This window comes from Cetorhinus maximus, chromosome 10 (assembly GCF_964194155.1).
Source record: "Cetorhinus maximus chromosome 10, sCetMax3.hap1.1, whole genome shotgun sequence".
NCBI lineage: Eukaryota > Metazoa > Chordata > Chondrichthyes > Lamniformes > Cetorhinidae > Cetorhinus > Cetorhinus maximus.
This window is the reverse complement of record NC_135888.1, coordinates 6924402-6945180: the sequence shown is the minus strand read 5'-3', so window position 1 is coordinate 6945180 and position 20779 is coordinate 6924402. Positions and strand designations below refer to the sequence as shown.

General features: G+C 41.9%; 2 protein-coding genes across 2 annotated transcripts in view; one reads left to right on the top strand and one right to left on the bottom strand.

Moving 5' to 3' along the window:
* The first annotated feature begins 601 nt into the window (after window positions 1-601).
* Window positions 602-7238, top strand: LOC144686123 (large ribosomal subunit protein uL29). Its single transcript, XM_078551266.1, has 4 exons — window positions 602-607; window positions 2771-2907; window positions 3246-3327; window positions 7052-7238. The coding sequence occupies exons 1-4, from the start codon at window positions 602-604 to the stop codon at window positions 7199-7201; spliced, it is 375 nt and encodes a 124-aa protein (XP_078407392.1). The 3' UTR covers window positions 7202-7238.
* A 301-nt stretch (window positions 7239-7539) lies between these two features.
* Window positions 7540-20779, bottom strand: part of LOC144685421 (uncharacterized) — a 222521-nt gene continuing 209281 nt past the window's right edge. Inside the window, exon 7 of the transcript XR_013577725.1 lies at window positions 7540-10469. The gene's annotated coding sequence lies outside the window, so the exon portion shown is untranslated. The remainder of the gene's footprint in view (window positions 10470-20779) is intronic.

Genomic DNA, 20779 nt, shown 5'->3' with positions numbered 1-20779 from the left:
GTTTATGGTTTTTTTGGTTAAAAAAAACACAAGCGTTAACCTGGACGATAAATCGCTCCCTTTCCGATACCGGCACCTACTGAACCGGCGGCTGCATCCAAAACATCGACTGCTGCCGATCTCCAACCCGGGGCCTGCTGACCCTTGTCCCGGAACCGGAAACAGCCTCCGGCATGTACCATCTGAGGGAGAGAGGAGGCAATTAAATAAACAGACACGAAGAAAATCTGAACCTCGTCGCTATCTAAAGGAAAAAATGTTTCCCTATAAGCTTTCAAACGTTACTGATGTGCGCTTAAACTTGAATATCTGACTTTGTGATCATCTCTTCAGTTCCCCCTCCGCCCTCCAGCAAGCGCAAGTGGTAAAGCCGGTCACGTGGAAATACAGGCCCCGCCCCCCCAGCCTGTCTTTTCCTGCGCTTGCACAAGAAAATGGTAGGAGCGGTGGGTTTGTGTTCCCGATCCGAACTGAGAATCCGGATCAATCCTCAAAAACTATCGGCGGCCGAGCCAGAGTAACCTGCTCCCGTGGGCCCCTGGGTTCTACCCTATCGGCCGAGGCCGTTATTTGTGATGTTTTTATATATTTTTTTAACGCAATGTCGGTTCGTTTGGAGCAGGCCGCTGCCTGGCCCTAAGTCTTTGCATATGGCGGCATTGGAGGGCTGGGCGCCGCTGACTTGCTTCATCGGTCGTGGTGTGGGGTGGAGTGTGGGTCGGTTTCTTGGCAGTGGGAGCCTGTGGGGAGCGGCTGTCCGTGCGGGCGGGTTCTCCCTGGGCCTAGTGAGCCTTTGGCCTGGAAGCTGCCGGGGCTTCAAACACAGGCCGGGGGAGGGGAGGGCGGGGGGGGGGGTGGGATTTGTGGCTCTCCCGCGGCGTTGCTCAATAAGACCCCCTCTCAATCCCCCCCCATTTTATTTCCATTTGAAACCAGTGCTGCAATGTGGCTGGCGATAGCCAGGCTGTTTTTATTTTACCCTTACCCCACCCTGAGCATCTTGATGGTTTGCTGCCCTCACAATGGGGTTGGGTATGACATTTTGGGACTTGGGAGGTATAAGACATGGGAGTTGTGTGCAACGTTGTGGGGGGGTGGGGAAACTTGTTGATGGTGATCCTGCTTGTCTCTCTCCTCCTCCGTCCACTTTTGATAGAGGAGGCATTGTTGAAGTCAGCTTGGCGAGTTGTTGGAGTGAATCCTGTGGATGTTTAGCTAGTAGGTGTAGAGTACATTGTGGTAAGAGCACTGATCAAGCAGGTTGGTTTGTTGTAGTGGATGTGTGTGGTGTGGGTTGTACCTATCGAGGCAAATGGTGAGCATTCCACCATGCTGCAGGTTTGACCCTTGTAAATGATAGCTTTCACCCTGTCAGGAGGTGAGTTGCATACTGCATTGTATCTGCTCTTGTAGCCATGATGTTGGTGCAGTTGGTTTGGATAAGCTTTCTGACCATCTGTGACACTCAGTTTTGACGAGAGCCTTAGTGTTGGTGGGGCTAATGGAAAGGTGGCCGTTATCTCCAAAAGGAGGGAAGTTATATTTCAATTGTGTGGTGCTGTGATCAGAACCAATCTAGAGTACTACATTCAATTTTAGTAACTACTAGCCTGGGAAGGATATATTGGGAGTTGGAAGGGGTACAGTGTTGATCCACCAGAATGATATTAAGGTCAAAAGGTTAAACTGAGGACAACTTGACATCTATTCCCTAGAGTTTAGAAGGTTGGGTGTGATCTAAGAGGTTTGGTAAGGTGAATGCAAAGAAACTTTATTCTGATGTAGTAATCCAGAAAAAGAGGCAAAATCTCAAAGTTGGTATCCTATTTTGCCTCAAGACCACTAATTCTTCCTCCATGACATCACCTGGCTCTGACCTTGCCCCAGTTCATAATCTGCTCAAACCTTCATACCTGTCTTTGTTGCCTGTAGACTTGACTATTCCAACACGCTCCTGCAGGACCCTCACATGTTCTACCATTTGTAAGTTTGAGATCATCCAAAAGCCTCCATGCCCATATCTCATTCACCTATAACCCTTGTACTCAGAGTTATGTTGGCTCCCCTTGAGCAAGGTCTTGATTTTAAAATTCTTATGCTTGGCTACAAGTCCCTCCATGGCTTCACCTTCCCCTATTTCTGCAATCACCTCCAGCACCCCCAACCCTTCCAGATATGTGCGCTCATCTAATTCTGGCCTCTTGAGCATCCCCAATTTCAGTTGCTCCACCAATTGTGGCCATGTCTTCAGCTGTCTTGGGCTTAAGCTCTGGATTTGCCTCCCTAAACGTCCATCTCTCTCTTCTCCTTTAGGACTCATCTTTGAACAAGCTTTTGGCTTTCCCCATTAAATATCATTTATGTGGCTTCAATGTCAAATCTTGTCTCATTAAGCTGGGAAGTGCCTTGAGATGTTTTACTCATTAAAGATGTGATATAAATGCAAGCTTTTATGTTGTAATTAGGGCTGTGCTAGTTAGGAATAATAGAAACCTCACTTCTCAAAGGCTGTGGATGCTGGGTCAATCAAAATTTTCAGGGCTGAGATTCATGCATTTTTTTGTAGGTAACGTTATCTATGGATTAAAAACTGGTAAATGGGGTTGAGGTACAGATTGACAATGATCATGCTGAATAAACTTGATGGGATGAAAGGTCTACTCTTGTTCTGTGTAGCATTTGAATTTTTGCTTGCATGTGGAATATCAATTGTCGCCAATTGGAGACTTTGTTTATGTGATGATAAACTGGCGGCTCTTATTAAATGTAGGCAAAAATCAAGGCACGTGATCTGCGCGGCAAGAAAAAGGAGGAGCTACTGAAACAGTTGGAGGACCTCAAGGTTGAACTCTCCCAGCTCCGTGTTGCTAAGGTAACTGGAGGAGCTGCATCCAAGCTATCCAAAATGTGAGTATGGGCAGTAGATTTTTTGAACAGGCTAGTGATTAAAATTACCCTTTGTAGAAAGGGCAGGCTGTGGAGCCTCGCTCAAGGTGGGTCAACAGTGTACTAGAGGTTTAAATGATTTTGCTGCTCTGCTTGGCTGGCATGAAGCAGATTCCTTATGGGACCACTGCTTTCTAAAGGACTTAGAAATGCATCAGAATTACAACACGGAACCATGCCACTCAGTGAGTGTTGAGCTCCATGTGAGCTGAAGTGATCTGTCTTTTTCTGACTGCATTTGTGTGCAAAAGTTTGCAACATTTGTGATTGGCTATTATGATTTTTTTTCTCCCCCTTAGTCGTGTCGTGCGCAAGTCCATTGCAAGAGTCCTGACTGTCATCAATCAGACGCAAAAAGAGAACTTGAGAAAATTCTACAAGGCAAGTTTGAGTGTTTATGCAATGCAGTTTTGTAACTCTTGTAATGTGAGCAATTCAGCAGCAGATACTGGGATAGTGTTTGTAGTAACTTCATGAAAATGACACCTGCTGGTAGTATGAAGCATCTCTTGTGCACAATACATGATGTTTGTTTATAGTGGACTCATGTCTATACATCTCAATCCTTTGTAACACTAGAGTTATTCTAGATATGGAGTCAGGAAGCAATAGGGGAGGATCAGCCACGCATGCGTTACTATTAATGCATTTGATTTGAGTAACTTGGTACTTGTTTACCTGTTTACTGAGATGAACTGCCTCCACCACCAGTGAAACCAAGTGAACTTTGCAGAAAGTACCATACCAACAGCAAGCAATTACAGCACTTATTCAGCATTGGATTGTATTAGTGATTGTGCCAAGGTTATAGTGCCATTCTATACATTTCAGGCTTATTTCCTGATTTCTCAGATGCTATTTCTTAAGTTTGGATTCAGTCTTGGGTATATTCTTCATTTCTCAGTTTTCTATCTACTCATCCCCCATTCTGCTAGCTTATCCAATGTGCCTTTTGTTTTTGTTTCTCTCATTGCTCCTCCTCATGTCTTGTGCTAATATCACTTCTGCCAAGCAGTTCTATTTCTTCAAAAAGCACAATGCTGGAAACCTGAAATAAAAACAAAATGCTGTGGTGGGGAGAAAATCTCAGCAGGTTAGGCAGCATCTGTTTGGAGAGAGAGAAGCAGTAAACGTTTCAGGTCTGTGACTTTAACACCAGAACTGGGAAAAGTTTTTATTCTTTCATGGGATGTGGTTGTCAGTGGCGGGACCAGCATTTGTTGCCCATCCCAAATTGCCCTTGAACTGAGTGATTTGCTCAGCCACTTCAGAGGGCAGTTAAGAGTCAACCACTTTGCTGTTGGTTGGTCTGGAGTCACATGTAGGCCAGGCTGGTTAAGGATGGCAGATTTCCTTCCCTGAAGGACATAATGAACCAGCTGAAGTTAGAGATGTAATAGGTTTTGAGAAAGGGGTGGGTGGAGCAAGGACAAAAGGAAGGTCTGTGATAGGGCGGAAGACCAGAGAGACAGAACAACACATAAGTTAGTCCTCTGGGACCTAAGGGAATGGAGATGGGACAAGAAAAGAAACAGAAGACTTGCCTAGAGCAGGTGTGCTGCTGGCTGAAAGGGAACAAAAACCAAAACAAGCAAAGGAAACAAAATGGGGCACAGAGTTTACGGCCAGTAATTGATGAGTCCAGAAGGCTGTAAAGTGCCTAATTGAAAGGTAAGGTGCTGTGCCTCAAGTTTACTTTGAGCTTCACTGGAACAGTGCAGTAGGCCAAGGATAGAGGTGTCTGTGTGAGAGCAAGGTGGAAAATTAAAATGACAGGCCACTGGAAGCTCAAGGTCATGCAGGCAGAATGGAGGGGTTCTGCAAAGCGGTCACCAAGTCTGTGTTTGGTGTCCCCAGTGTAGTGGAGACCACTTTGTGGGTAACAAATACAGACTAGATTGAAAGAAAAGTGCGTGTGAATTGGTGCTTTGCCTGGAGGGAGTGTTTGGAGCCTTGGACGGTGGTGAGAGAGGAGGTAAAAGAGAAGTGTTATATCTCCGGTGTTTGTATTGCAGTACTTTTCCATGTGTTGTGCTATGTAATAAACAAGACATTGGCACAGGTGTGATTTTCATTTCAGTTGAAAGTGTGATGCACAAATCTGTCTTTTGTGTGTATACAAATGCAGTATTTAATCTCATTTGGTTCATCATTCGGTGAATTTTTGCTTTCAAGTGGTATTTTTTTTATTGGTGGGTGAGCATTCTGAACAGTTAGTGGGCACAAATCCACAACATACAGGTGCCCCCAATTTGATACTGAATTGACATTCTGGGCAAAGGCGAAAAGGAAGGTTGGGTTGTAGAACATTGCCAGTGGTTTGATGGCTGGGTGCTATGGGGTTTTGGGAGGGAAGAAACCAGCTGTTGCACTGAATTACTGCATTCCTATTTCACCTTGTTGCATGTATTTGAATTCATTGAGAGAAAACACCTCGTTGCACACAAGACTCAAAGCCAGCAATGAGTTTGGGTTTTCTCAAACCTCGGCCTAATGGATATGAGCCTTGAGCACAAAGTTTAATAATTTTGTAATGTTAAGCTGAAGGTAATGGTTATGTAACTTGACAGTAATCCGGAGGCCTGGACTAATGAACCAGAGAAAATTAGTTTTTTTCTTTCTCGTGGGGGTCGTTGGCAAGGCCAGCATTTGAAACCCATCCCTAATAACCCTTGAACCGAGTAGCTTGCTAGGCCATTTCAGAGAGCAGTTAAGAGTCAACCACGTAGCTGTTATGTTTGGAGTCACCAGGCCAGACCAGGTAGGGATGGCAGATTTCCTTCCCTAAAGGGCATTAGTGAACCAGATGGGTTTTTATGACAATCAATGATAGTGTCATGGTCGCCATTACTGAGACTAGCTTTCAATTCTAGATTTATTAATTGAATTCAAATTCCACTAGCTGCTGTGGTGGGATTCATACCCGGGAACGAGAGCTTTACCCTGGGCCTCTGGTTTACCAGTCCAATGACATTACCTGTATGCTAAAAACAAAAAACTACTGCGGATGCTGGAAACCCTAAACAAAAACAGAATTACCTGGAAAAACTCAGCAGGTCTGGCAGCATCGGCGGAGAAGAAAAGAGTTGACGTTTCGAGTCCTCATGACCCTTCAGCAGAACTTACCACTATGCCACTGTCTCCCCCATCTTAAAAAGTTTAAATTCCACCATGGCAGTTTGAGAATTTGAATTCAGTTTTAAACAAGCTGGAAGTAAAAATCTGATTCTGGTAAAAGTGAGTCCGAATGTCATTGAAAACCTAACTGGTTAATTCATGTCCTTTGGAGATGGAAGCTAGCTGTTCTTGCAGGCCTCCCCTGTCACAGGTTCCTATCCATGCCATGCTGAAAAGAAAAACAGGATAGGCTTCTGAAATCTGAAAGTTCTGCTTATCTGGTATGCGTACTGATGGCAAACTAAGTCCCATTCACTCTTGTCCTTGTTGCTACGTTGCCGCCAATTCCCTAATGCTTCCCAATTTAAAATGCTCATCCACGTGTTTAAATCCTTTTGTGGCTTTGCCCTGTGTCTACCTCAGTACTGTAGAGAAACAATACATTAAATTGCAGCTTTAAAATGGATGCTGAAATTAAGTTCTGTGTACCCTGACCCAATCATCTGCTGGCTTCTAACCTGAATTCATTTGAAAACTTCATCTTGATCTTGATTCTCAATGTATACCATGATGGGAGGTCAACTACAATATTGTGTATCTATATGTGGCCAATTAAGTGTTGTTGGATTTTCTTTCATTTTTGAGTTGTGTGGTGATTTTGGTGTGAGTGTGGTCATTACCTACCTTACATGTTTGTGTGTCAGAAGCATTTGCAAATTTCAAACTACTTTAAAGTTGCGGCCAGTGTAGTTGAAAATATGGGAAACTTGGAGTCAAATCTACTGTGAGTGAGTTAGGCAAATCATAATACGTGATTCTATTCTGCTTCCTTAGTGATAAGAATGTTAGTATTTGATGGTAATGGTCCTTTTGCTTTAGGTTATTGCTGGTAAGTGTTAAGTCAGTTATGAAAAGCTGCTGTTCGACATGATAGGTGAGCTAATAAGTGTTTAGCTGACAGCTGATCAAAGTTTTTTTTTTTACTTAGGGCAAGAAGTACAAGCCTTTGGATTTGCGACCCAAGAAGACCCGTGCCATGCGTCGTCGACTAAACAAATATGAGGAGAGTTTGAAGACCAAGAAACAGCAAAGAAAAGAGCGCCTGTACCCCATGCGCAAATTTGCTGTAAAAGCTTAAATGCCCTGCCACAGAAGATATTAAATTTAAGAAAAGACTTGTGTTTTTGGTTTTATTAATGTTTGGAAATATGGTACATTTTCCCAATAAAAAGAGTCAGAGCAAATTGGAGGGAATGTAAGGAATACTCCAAGTATCTTGTCAAACCTTCTTGATCTAAGTGACTTTTTGTAGTAATTCATTTCTGGGATGGTTGATGGGACAGTAATCACAAACTTTTTGAATTCTCTAAAGACCCTAAGCAAATCCCCAATTAAATAAAGTCTTGATTGGCTTTTAAGAACTGTCCTAAGTGGTCTATTTAGTTTGAATTTCCTCTAAAACGTGGTGACGTAAAAGCCTAGAGACAAATCTGGTTTGGATCCAGCTGGGCAGGATATATAATGTGCTGACAGTGATGCATGTAGATGACATATCCTGTCATGGACACTAGAATTGGCAAGAGTGCAAATTTGGTGAACTTTTTAATCTGTGCAAGATCACTGGAGTTTAGTTGATGACAACTAAACAGAATGAAGTACTGTTATCAGCCCTTACTACAGATTGCTTGCCCGTAAATCCATATAGATGCTGAAATCTATTTATTCAAAATTAGTATTGGGTTGTTTTGATTAGGTTGTGTTGCACATCTGTTTCAACTCAAATTTGTGATTTTTGTAGCTTGTTTAACTCATTTGAAATGACAAACTGAGCTGGTAACCTTTTCACTAAGAGTGTGATTTAACAGTCAGAATTTAACTGCTGTTAGAATTGCTGTACCTTGACTTTCTCAAAATATGAACAAAAAGATCAAATCAAAGCTTGGTCCAAACTGCTCATCCTGCCCGGTTATGGCATAAACACATTGTTGACCTGTGTGCTGGCTGAGAGCTCAAAGCATCCACTACCTGAATAAAATTCGTGGACCAAAGGCACCTGTTAAACTTTGCTATTGGAAGTACATGGCGAAATTTGCTTCTGAGGCAGGTTTTTGAGTGTCTGATAGCACTGGCATCTCTAAGGCTGACCTCCAATGTTTTCATTAGTACTCACGTACCAATGTATTTGTAGAAGAATGTTTCAATGGGATGCAGGGATAGGTTGCTAGGCTGCAACAGTCGGCTGAGTTTTGGAAAAGGATATGAACGGGTGACCAGATTTTCAGACTGATAATTGAAAAGTGCAGGAGTATTTTTTTTTAATTTGGGAAGAATAGCAAAGTTGAGGGCTACAGCAGATGTAATTCCAAAAAGCATTTAAGGTGGCTGTGAAAATTCAGGGCCAGTATTATCAAAAGGAAAATTGTGTATGGACAACAGAAATGGTTGAAAGTCATACAGCCTTGAGATAGGTAAGTGGTCTGGGTGGATAGCGGGGCACCCAAATGATTAGTGTTGGGACAACTTGCTCTATTGTATGAATATAAGTGTCTGGACTTTCGTCATATGTGTTAGATACCAATATCTGCTTCCAAACTAGATATCAAGCTTTCAGAGAAAGGAAAGCTGTACAAAAAGGCAAGTAACTAGCTGATGTATTGAATAGAAAAATGGTTCTACATTTCAGGAATGAAAATACCTTTAAATGGTAAATTGGTTAGTGCAGTGAGGGAGCCATGGAATTCAAGTTTGCAAGAGCTTTTTAAAAAACATTAAGAAAGCAAATGGGAATTTGGGGCAATTTGAGAGTGTAAGCATATAAGCAAAAAAATCAAGGTTAGGCCACATCTGTAATGTGTGCAGCTTTGGGCTTTTGCAATTAGCAGGGCCTGGAAAAATAACTTCACATTCACTAGTGATGTTGAGTGGGACATATGAAACAGTAGTGCAACTAGGGATGTGTTCCCTCAAAAAATGAAGGCAGGGTTAGAGATGTGAAATAATCAATAATAAATGAAAGGTGAGAAGCAGTGATCTTAAAACAAATATGAAATATCTAAGGGGAAGTGTCAAGCTAGTCCATGCAGAATGTATCGGTGCAATGCTTTTACCAAGTGGTGGTTGCCAAATGAATTACAGCAATGAAGGTGGTACTGGATGATGACTGTAAAATCAAGGGGGCACTTAAAAGAAAGCAGGAAGATGGTACTGTAAAATTCACCTCAAGCTGCCTAAATTCAGCAAGGTAAAAAGACATGGAGGGCCACCCAGGAGCTATATCTTGGATGGACGGTAAGCACTGCCATGGGTTGATTTGAGATGGGACAAATGACTTGATTTTTGTGTTGTAGCTATGTATTTCGTTAAAAAAAAAAGGGAAATTTGTGACATTTGCTTGTGCTAAATTAGAGACCACTTCTCTTCCCTGTTTGAATTATTAGAATTATTACAGCATAGGAGCAGGCCATTGGCTGCTTTTTAAAATTAATTTTGTCATCTGTGTGTTTCATTCTGCCCTGTCTATTGTTTCCTTTTAGGTGTATTAGGTAATGTAACTGCACTTTTCAATGTTGGGCTTGGGGAAATAACTCCATGTAGGTTTGTTGCCCCCATTTATATCACTTCGTTGTCTTCGTTACATTTCCTAACCCTTGGCCCCCTTGCCCTAGCTCATCCTGATGGTGTCATAATCTGTCACTGTCCTGTTGCTTCTCATGCTACTCATCATTCTGTTGCTTCTCATGCTACTCATCATTCCATTGCTTTGTTTTTGAGCAGCAAGCCTTTCCCCTCTCACCATTGACGGATTCCCTTCTGTTTGTTCAATCATGACTTGTCTCTAAATCCAATTCCATATTTCTTCATGTATCCTTAAGGTGCTGAGAAGGAACCAGTAGTAGATGGGCATAAAATGTAGGAGTGTGGGAGAAATGAATTATAATAAATATTAAAAAGAAATAAGTCAATGTTAAAAATGTGTAAAGCAAAATGACAGGTGGCCTCAATGGAGATAGGCGGAAGACTGCTGCTGAATAGCCAGAGTTTGCAATCAAAAGAAAAGACTAGCATTTATATAGTGGAAGTACTTTGAAGTGTAGTCACTTGCAGGGAAACAACAGCCGATTTGTATGCAGTAAGATTGCACAAACAGAAATGAGAGGTGACCAGCACAACAGAAGTGGGCCATTTGATCTGTTGTTCCTGTGCTGGCTCTTTACAGAGCAATTCCTGTGCTGTTTCCCCATAGCCCTGTAACTTTTTTCCCTTCTAAGTGTTCATCCAATTGTCTTGCATGTCACTATAGAATCTATTTCCACCACCTTTTCAGACATTGTGTTCCAGTTTACAACATGTCTCTGTGCATAAATGCTTTCTCATACTGCCTCTGGTTCTTTTCTCTGGTCACTGCCCTTCCACTGGAAACAGTTTCTCTTTATTTGCTCTAAAATCATTCATTTTTGAACACCTCCCAAATAGCCCCTTGACATTCTTTATTTAAAGGAGAACAACCCCAGCTTCTTTAGTCTACTGACATAACTGAAGTCCGTCATTCCTGGTACTGTTTTTGTAAATCTCATCAGCACCCTCTCCAATCCCATGACACCCTAAACTATGGTGCCCAAAATTGAACACCATTCCAGCTGAGGCCTAACCTTTATGAAGATTTAACATAACTTTCTTGCTCTTGTATTCTATTCCTCTATTAATAAAATAGGATTCTATGCTTTATTTTAACAACCTACTCAACTTCTCCTGTGGCCTCAAAATTGTGCACATACACTCCCAGGCATCTCTTTTTTAAATGTCCATTAAAATTTTACTATTTAGTTCATATTGTGTCTCCACATTCTTGGTATCAAAATATAAACGGCTGGGCAGTCTCTTAGTGATGTTGGTTGAGGAATAAATGTCGGCCAAGACATGGGGAGAGCTCTCCCCTGCTCTTCGAATAATCTGATCTTTACATCCACTCGATGGAAGATGGTGCCTCTGTATAATGTCGAATGTTGACAGCGTGCAGTGCTGAAGTTGCAGCATTGATGGAATAGGACTTAAACCCACAACCTTCTGACTCAGCTGAGAGATTTTTAAATATTTTTGCATCATAAAAGTTGACAATCTATGATTATGATCTATGCTATACCCAAGACTTTGTTCACGTGTCTGTGAGGTGTCTAGGTAATTTTTTTTCTAATTTTCCTGGCCTCCATTCCACAATTGTTCACTGCAGCACTGATGAAATCTCACTTCCCTTGAGGGGTTAGAATATAAAACATTATGACTCCCAGTATAGCATGGGCTTTATACTTGCAGCTGAATCAGCCTATGCAAAATATTTCAATTCCGTCATGTGTTTTTGCACCGTTTAATATTAAATGGTATAAATATTAATTGGGACTAATCGCATTTCCATTTGAAACCTCTTGGTATTGGGTGTTGCATCATCTATGTTAATAACTTATTGAATGTCAGCACAAAATTAGAAGTTCATAGAGTCAGAATGGTATCGAAAGGAGAAAATAGACAACTAGATGTGATGTCTAACTTGCCCTGTGGAAAGCAAAAATGTAATAAAATCTTCAAACAAGGAGGGGCCATGGTCAGAGTTAACTTGATGGTAATTTGTAATGATCAAAGATTCTTTGAGTTGACAGAAGTTGCATGAAGACAGACTCTCCCTGATGATATCCCTGTTAATGTCTGGCCACCGCACAGGTATGTCATCAGCTTCAGGTGGCCCTGATGCATCTTTCATTGTAGGAGTATTAATAATTATGTCCCATTACATGAACAACTTTTAATTTACTGAGTTGTCCTGTGCGACGTAAACCATCTATAAGATCATCAGGAAGATCTTGGACATACTCCAGCTGACCACCTCCAGTATATCGATGGCATTGAAAGTTTTCTATCTGCCAGAGTTGTTCTTATTGGTGCACTTCTGTATCTGGACATTGCTGTACTGACCTTTATGGTTTCGTGCATATGTGTCTTTCTGCTACATGTTATTTTCTCTGGAATATAGTCTGTCTTTCCATTAAATCTGAGCCTTTTAAAAGTGTTGACAATGGAGAGCGATTTATCCAAATCAAAGGAGAGGTGGGTAATTGAATGACTGCAACTTATATGCTTGTTGCAATGTCAGTTGAAACTGCTGATTTTAAAGCTGTGCAAGTCTGACATCCCTTGATTTCTGAAATGATGGCTGTAATTGGATAGTTTAGCTGGTAGTATCCAGGCGAGGGCGTAAATATTTTGTATGGACATTGAGGATAAATTTTACTTGAATATACATTCAACTGTGCTTGTTTATTGCACAACTCAACTGCATGTGTGAGAGGAATCTGTTGGGTGTTTCAATGTATATTGAATCAATACATACCATTCATTAGGCATCTGTTAGAATATTGTGTTCGTTTTTTGATGCTCTTATTTGGAAGGGATGCCAAGGCCCCAGAGAGGGTAGAGAAGATAATCCCAGGGATGACTGGGTTTAGTTAGGTGAAGCTAAAGAAAATAGGTCTCTTTTTACCAGAACTGAGAAGAGTAAGAGAACTGAGGGTGTTCAAAGTTATGAGAGGCTTTGAGTAAATATTTTGGGGAAAACTACTTTGAGTCTGAGAGTCAATAATTAGAAAGCATACATTTAAGATAATCACCAAAAGAACAAAAGGTTGCAGTTACATAAGTTGCTTATGCTGAGGTTCTTAGGATATGGGATGCCCTTGGAGGAGGTAGAAAACCCATAACAGATTTTAAAAGAGAAATAAATAAATATGTGAACAGTGCAGTGTTTTTTCAGTTCTATTCACAACCCCTCATAATGAAACAGTGCATGCCCATGTGCAGTAAGCTAGACAACATTCAGGCTTGGGCTGATGTGGCAAGTAATAGTTGTGCACACAAGTGCCAGGTAATGATCATTTCCAGCAAGAAAGAGTCTAACCATCTCCCCTTGCTTGCTGAATCCCTCACAATCACCATGCTGGGGGTAGGGGTGGGAGGCATCAACATTGACCAGAAATTAACTGAAGATGCTACATAAATGGTGTAGTTACAAGAGCAGGGAAGAAGTTGGGTATTCTGTGACTAACACCTGCCTCCCGCAATGCCTTTCCTGTATTCAGAAGTCAGGAATGTGATGGAATACTCCTCACTCATCTGGTTGAGTGCAACTCCGACAACATTCAAGACCATACAGCACAAAGCAGCCCACTTGATTGGCACCACGACCACCATCTTAAACATTCACTCCACCATTTACAAGATGCACTGCAGAACCTGTGAAATGTCTTTGAAAGCATCTTCCAAATCCATGATCTCTACTACCTAGAAGTACAGGGCAATCGGGTGCATAGGAACACCAACACTTGCAAGTTCCTCTTCACCTTCTTGACTTGGAGGTACATCACTGCTCCTTCAATATTGTGTCAAAATCCTGGAAGTTCCTGTCTCCCAGAACTGGGTGCACCTACCCCATACAGGCTACATCAGTTCAAGAAGTTAGCCTACCTCAAGGAGAATTCATGATGGGCAAAAAATGCTGGCTTTGCCAGCAAAGCCACGTTCCATGAATGAATAAAAAAATTGAAGAAAAGCTTTTAAAAAGCATGAGCCTGTGGATAGCTCAGGGAGCTGTCCTCTTAGATGTAAAATGCTATGATTTATTAACTATCATTCTAAATGTCAGTGTCACTTTATTTATTATGTATTCAACGCATGCATTTGTATATGTCTGTGATCCTGTGCGTTTGCTATTAATGAATGTTGCATGTATGGTTAAATGCACTGTATTTTTATCACGGTATGCCTAACTCCATAAACCTTACTCAAATGTTGCTGTCCATATCCTAACTCGCACCAAGTCCACCCGTTCATTCATCAGCCCTATGCTCAATAACCCATATTGGTCCTGATGCTGCAGTCCTTAAGCTTTAACATTCTCGTCCATGTTTTCAAATCCCTCTGTAACCTCTTCCCTTCCCTGTCTTTGTAACCTTCTCCCGCCCTACAATTCTCCTAGATCTCTGCGCTGCTCCAATTCTGGCTGCCTGTAAATCTCCTTATTTAATTGTGCCACCATTGGTGGCCATGTTTTCAGCTCCCTCTAAAGTTCCTTCTCTAAATCATTCCACTTTGCTACCTCTCCCCTCCTCCTTTAAGACACTCTTAAAAACTGACCTTGTTGACCAATCTTTTATTCATCTGTCCTAATATTCCTTATGTGCTTCAGTGCCAAATTATGTTTGATAACTTTTGTGTGATAACTTGTGTTTTCACACAAAAATGCCTTGGGACATTTTACTACACTAAAGGTGCTATATAAATGCAGGTTGTTTAGGTTCAATTTGACTTGATGCCTGGTTTTATTCAGCATGGTTCAATCCCTTCCTCATTAATTGCCCAAAGTTTTATGCTGGCTGAAGTTTTGGATTTAAAACATAGGGTTATAACATTTTTGAGAGCTGAAATCCTTCACATGGTCATAACCCTGTGACATGAGTGGCTGCCAATGACATCAATGCCAATGACCACAACTTGTGATATCATAATCATCGCTAATCATTTTACTTTTTAACTTAGTCTCTCAGATATTGCAATGAAGGGATAAGGTAATACCAATTTACCACATACGTTGTAGAGGCTTTATAATAATTATTATTAATAATAAGGTGCAGTGAGTTAGAACATTGTATACTAACCTTCAAGAACAAGGCTTGAATCCAATCAGAAAAATGAGAGCAACCTCTCTACTCTCTGCTGGTTGGAGCAATTCAAGTTCTGAGTGGACATTGAGCCACACCATAAAATGTTTTGTAAATTGGCAACCTCACTCGAGAGGTCTCAGCAATGGAGGAAGCCTGAGGTTCACGGCAGTGGAGAGGATTTTACTCACCATATCCCTAAAAGTTGCCCTTGCTGAGATCAGCTGAGAGGGAAGAATGATTTGCCTTGATATATTTATTGCCTTGTTACGTCTCAAAGTGTTTCACATACAGTGAATTACTCTGAAGTGCAACAGCTGCTATTTTGCAAAACCTAGTGGAGATCAACAATGAACGTGGGATTTTCCGATCTTGCCATAAACTCTGTTCCATTGCCACCACCTCCATCCTCCTCTCTTGTCCTGATCTGAGCTGAACCAGAATATTTGCAACCATAAATCCTAATTGACCCTGAGCTGAGTTTCTGACCCCATGTTCTCTCTATCACCCTGATTTCCAACTCTGTAATATTGTTCATTCACCTATGCCTCAGCTTGTCAGCTGCTTGCCTCCAACCTTGCCTTTGTCATCTCTAGACTCAACTTTTCCAATGATCTCCTGGGCGACCTCCCACCTTACATCCTCTGTGAATGTCACTTCATCCAAAATTCGGCTCCCCATCTCCTTACACCAAGTCCTGTTCTCTCATATCCCTGTGCTCACTGACCTTCATTGAATTCCAGCCTAGCAGTGCCTTTTGTAAAGGAAGGTTTGCTGACATCACTCCTGAGCAACCTTTTAATTTAAGGTTATGCCCTTTGTTCTGGATTCCCCCACCATAGAAACATAGGAGCAGGAGTAGGCTATTTGGCCCTTCGAACTTTGTCTGCCATCCAATAAAATCATGGCTGATCTGGTTGTGGTCTCAACTCAACTTTCCTGTCTGCCCCCCAAAACCCTTGACTCCCTTGTCTGTCAAAAACCTATCTAAATGAGCCATGAATAAATTCAATGACCCAACCTCCACTGCTTTCTGGGGGAAGGGAATTCCACAGACTAATGACTCCTCATCTCAGTCTTAAAAGGGAGATCTCTTATTCTTAAACTGTAGTCCCCAAGTTCAAGACTCCCCCACAAGACAAAAACAGCTTCCTGATATCCACTCTATCAAGCACCCTCAGGTTCTTATATGTTTCAATAAGATCACCCTAAGCTCCAATGGAAGTAATATATTTGGCAAATCGGGTCCAATTGCTGATTAATGAACAATTTGACATTTCCTTGTGATCGTTTGATAATATAAAACAGAAGAAGGCAGAGTTTATTGAATGTACATGTCATCTGCAGTCACACCCCTTTGGAAATCACTCAGCGAGCTTTAGGCTGCCCACAAGCAACTTAAGCCACTCAGAATCTACATCTCCGCTAAAGAATCTCTTCCCATAGTTTATAGTGGATATGCAACTACCACACACAACTGGCCAAGAATCTGCTGAATCTTTCTTGTCATCTAATCGATGGCAATGGTGAAAATTTTAAACAAAAAGAGAAAAACAGCTGCGTCAATTAACCATGTGGAGGAAATTGGCCTCATATTTCAACAACTTCTCTGTGAAATACTTTCCCTCACACCAAGCAGAGGTAAGCAGCAAAGGGCCTGTCTTTTAACCTTAGACTTCATTGGGAAATTTATTGTATATTTCAAATATTTATTGTATATATCTAAGAAGAAACCGTGACTCATTGAATCATATTGTTTAACAGCACAGGAGACCAGCTCTCTGAACTATTCACTTAGTCTCATTCCTATATGTTTTTAAAAAAAATATTTTCCAAGTATTTTTTCACTCCCCTTTAAAAAGCTTTTATGGGTTCGGCTTCCCATCTAACAACCTTTGTGGAAAACTAAGTTTCCTCATACCTTGCTTTTTGTTTTTTGACTTAATAGTGACCTTAGATTTATGCTCCTCAGTGATCTACTTGTGGTGAAGTGGGTAGCGTCCTTGCCTCTGAGACAGAAGCTCCAGTTCAAGTCCCACTCCAGGACTTGATGGCCAAGGAAGGTGCATTCACAACCAGGCTGAGTATCACCTTGGAAATCCTTCCAACATACATCACTGGCAGGCAGTAAGAGTAGGAGAAATTCCTGGTCAGCCATGTGATGGAAAGAAATTGGGGTCTCGACTGTCACTCTTCATGGCTCCAGGCTACAACATGCATGTAACAGTGTATGTTGCTGCAGCAACTCACGGGTGGTGTGGTGGGCAGTTGGCTGGAATGCTGGTGTGGATCAGATTGGTGCCAACAGCAAGGAGCTTGATCCCCGATCTGGCTGGGGTGGATTTGGGACCTGTCTCCTTGCCCTACTTTATGGTGGGGATTGTGGCACTGTGGGTCAGACCTGCCTTTGGGCAGAGAACTGAAGGAGGGGTCATCTACTCACTTATCAGTGGGAATAGGTTTACTCGAGTCATTAATTTTGAATGGCTCCCTCTGAAACTTAGAAAACTTTCTATTTAAAATTTCCTGTGCTGTTATGGTGACAAAAGCTCCAGTTTCTTTAGACTCTCATCCTTGGGATTATCTTCTGTACCTATACGCCAAGGCTTTAGGATTCTTTTTAAATGAGAATATGCAAAACTGGATCCACTATTCTAACTGTTGCCTAACAAATTATATGTATAGGTTCAACATATATTTATCCACTGAAAAACCCAACAAGGTTCCTCTCACATACAGTCGAGGTGTGCAATAAAAATGCACAAAGTACAAAGGGTTGTATATTAAAGTATCAAAGTTCTAGGCTATTCAAGTGAATTATCACCTCCACTAAATGAAGCTGAGCTTGAACCTGTTCCTGTTCATTTTGAATCCCCCAATCAAGTATTCTTTCAAGGTCATCAGTGCAAACAGCTAAAACCTCCAGCAGTTGGAGTGTGGCAAAAACAATTTGTTACATAGAGAGTGATTAGTTAGTAATGACAAACAACTGTTGACATTGGACAGTCAACTCAGCAATCCTGTGAGAAAGTGTTTGTCCCAACGTCAGCTGAAAAGAAAGATGATGAGGTTAGACATTCCCGTCAATCGGAGAACTAGCCATATCCCCCTGGTCAGGTAATAACAGAGTCAGGTAATAGAGAGATGAATGCTGAGAATGTCTCACGGAAAACCTTGGTAGTTTTCCCAGGCCGTTAGAGGCGGGTTTGGGGCTGGATTGTTGGGAAAGTTGGAAAAAATTGCCATCAGGCTGGTATCCCAACATGTTCTCCCCTCTTTCCATCTTTCCCCGGGGTCAATTAGCCTAGAAGTCGAGGACTCCGGAGTCTGAGGTGGGAAGGAAATTGAATACATCAAGGCGGCGGTTCAGTCATTTTCTAAGTGGAATTCCTCTTTCCCACCAGTGGAGCAGTTCAGTAGTGTGTAACCAAACACGAAAGATTAGAGCAGGGGAGAGTGTAGAGCAAGGGACTGCCTCAGTGAAACTGACTGAAGGCTTTGACCAGTTGCACTGAAGAGCTGGAGAAATAGACCAGCTGAGAGGCTGCCTTGTAAAGTATTCCTCCTGTCAGAAAGTTCTATCACGACTTGATAGGTGAGTGCCAACTGCTGGGGGGGGGAGCGGGGGTGAATTTTTCCCATTGCCCAGCACTTCACCCACCTTCAGCTGCAGGGCTAGCCTTCAGAGCAGAATGGGAGCAGCTTATGCAGCTACATCAGAACCGTGTGCTGAGGGTCTAGGGAAGGGGTCTTTCCACTACAACATGCTCCAGCTGCAGCTGAGATGCAGGTGGAAGGAGGCAAGGCCCCAACAGAAGGTCTACAGGCAGAGGACCAGCTCTCAACATGTCGGAGCACCAGTGCCTCATGTAGGTCAGTCTCTCCTGGCAGGTCGCTGCTTACATCTGGATCTTCTTGGTACAAGACTGCCTTCCCAGTGGACCAACCATTGCCAATAAATGACAAGGTGACTGTCCCTGGAGGCCCTTGGTAATTCTCCTGTTGTGAAGCTTGAAAATGTTGTGGCATTCTGTTTGTTAATAACTCAGTTTAAAAATGAGATAAACCTCAGTCTAGTTTTATGACAAAACACATTCAAAAATCTGTTAGTGTTTGGAAATCTCCCTAGACTAAGTGGAGCAGAGCTGACTGAGGTACCTTGTTATGAAATGGTTTGTTTTGTGCAGGTGAACCATTGCTCGTTCTCCCGTGATGGCAAGCTCCTATTAACAGGGTCAGACGACTGTAATGTTCGAGTGTGGGATGTTGGAAATGGAAATCTTCTAACTGAAGTAACAGGTCACACAGGTGCGAGTTCACTTGCTTGTTGATATTCTTTACATATTTATGAATAGTCCATAACCCATAATGGCCACACATAATTTAAAACATAACATATGTTGCTGGATGTATGTTTTGTGATGTTCTATATTTTCTATCTTTATGTGTGACTTGTTTGGTTTCTTTCAAAGATTTAATACTGTCTGAGCTTCTTGCATGTTGTGGCTTGGCACATATTTTTAAACAGTTTTTAGGGATCATCAGTAATATTCTGGTCAGATTCCTTTGCTAATGAATTACTTCATTTAAAAAGCACAAGCCATGTTAATACCATCATGGGGAAGATTTGCTCTGGTTGCTATTAACATGCAATCAATCCATTCTTTTAGAATGTACTTATAATTATGCTACAATGGTAAAAGGAAAAAAAACTGTCGTTTTGTTTACATATCGTTAATCTGTAGCAAGCCGGGAAATCTTTCTCCAAGATTTGTAAATGGGACGAGAGATATTTAATATTGTGTGATCAGACTAATGGTGGAATAAGTATCTGCTTCCACCAATGTATTCACTCTATCATTTTTTTTGGAAATCCATGGTTAATGGGACCTCTTGTGTTAATTTTAAAAAATTAACATTTCTTCTCAATTATGATATCTTGGGGCTGATTTACATCTGAGCCCACTGTATGCTGCTGGTTGTATAGTTTGCATGTACCTGTGGCTACAAGGGCAGGTCAGAGGCCAGGAATCCTGTGGTGAGTAACTCACCTCCTGACTCCCCAAAGCCTGTCCACCACCTACAAGGCACGAGTCAGGAGTGTATTGCCTTGCCTGGATGAGTGCAGCTTCAACAATACTCAAGAAGCCTGACACATCCAGGACAAGACAGTGTTTGGAAAGGGCTAGGAATCTAACTACAAGCACATCAGATAAAGGGACGACAATGAGAAAGGGGACGGGAAATACAGGACTGAAGGTGTTGTATCTGAATGCATGCAGTATACGAAATAAGGTAAATGAGCTTGTGGCGCAGATTGAAATTGGCAGGTATGATGTGGTGGGCATTACGGAGACATGGCTGCAAGGGGATCAGGACTGGGAGCTAAATATCCAAGGATATACATCCTATCAAAAAGATAGGCAGGTTGGCAGAGGGGGGGGGGTTGCTTTGTTAGTAAGAAATGAAATTAAATCGATAGCAAGAAATGACGTAGGGTCGGATGATGTAGAATCTGTGTGGGTAGAGTTGAGGAACCGCAAAGGTAAAAAAACCATAATGGGAGTTACATACAGGCCTTCGAACAGTAGTCAGGATGTGGGGCACAAGATACACCAGGAGATAGAAAAGGTGTGTAAGAAAGGCAAGGTTACAGTGATCATGGGGGATTTCAATATGCAGGTAGACTGGGAAAATCAGGTTGGTAGTGGATCCCAAGAAAAGGAATTTGTGGAATGTCTACGAGATGGCTTTTTGGAGCAGCTTGTGGTGGAGCCCACTAGGGAACAGGCAATTCTAGATTTAGTGATGTGTAATGAGGCAGATTTGATAGGGGAGCTTAAGGTGAAGGAACCCTTAGGAGGAAGTGACCATAATATGATAGAATTTACCCTGCAATTTGAGAGGAAAAAGCTGAAATCAGATGTAACGGTATTACTGTTGAATAAAGGCAACTACAGAGGCATGAGGGAGGAGCTGGCCAGAATTGACTTGGAGATGAGCCTAGCAGGAAA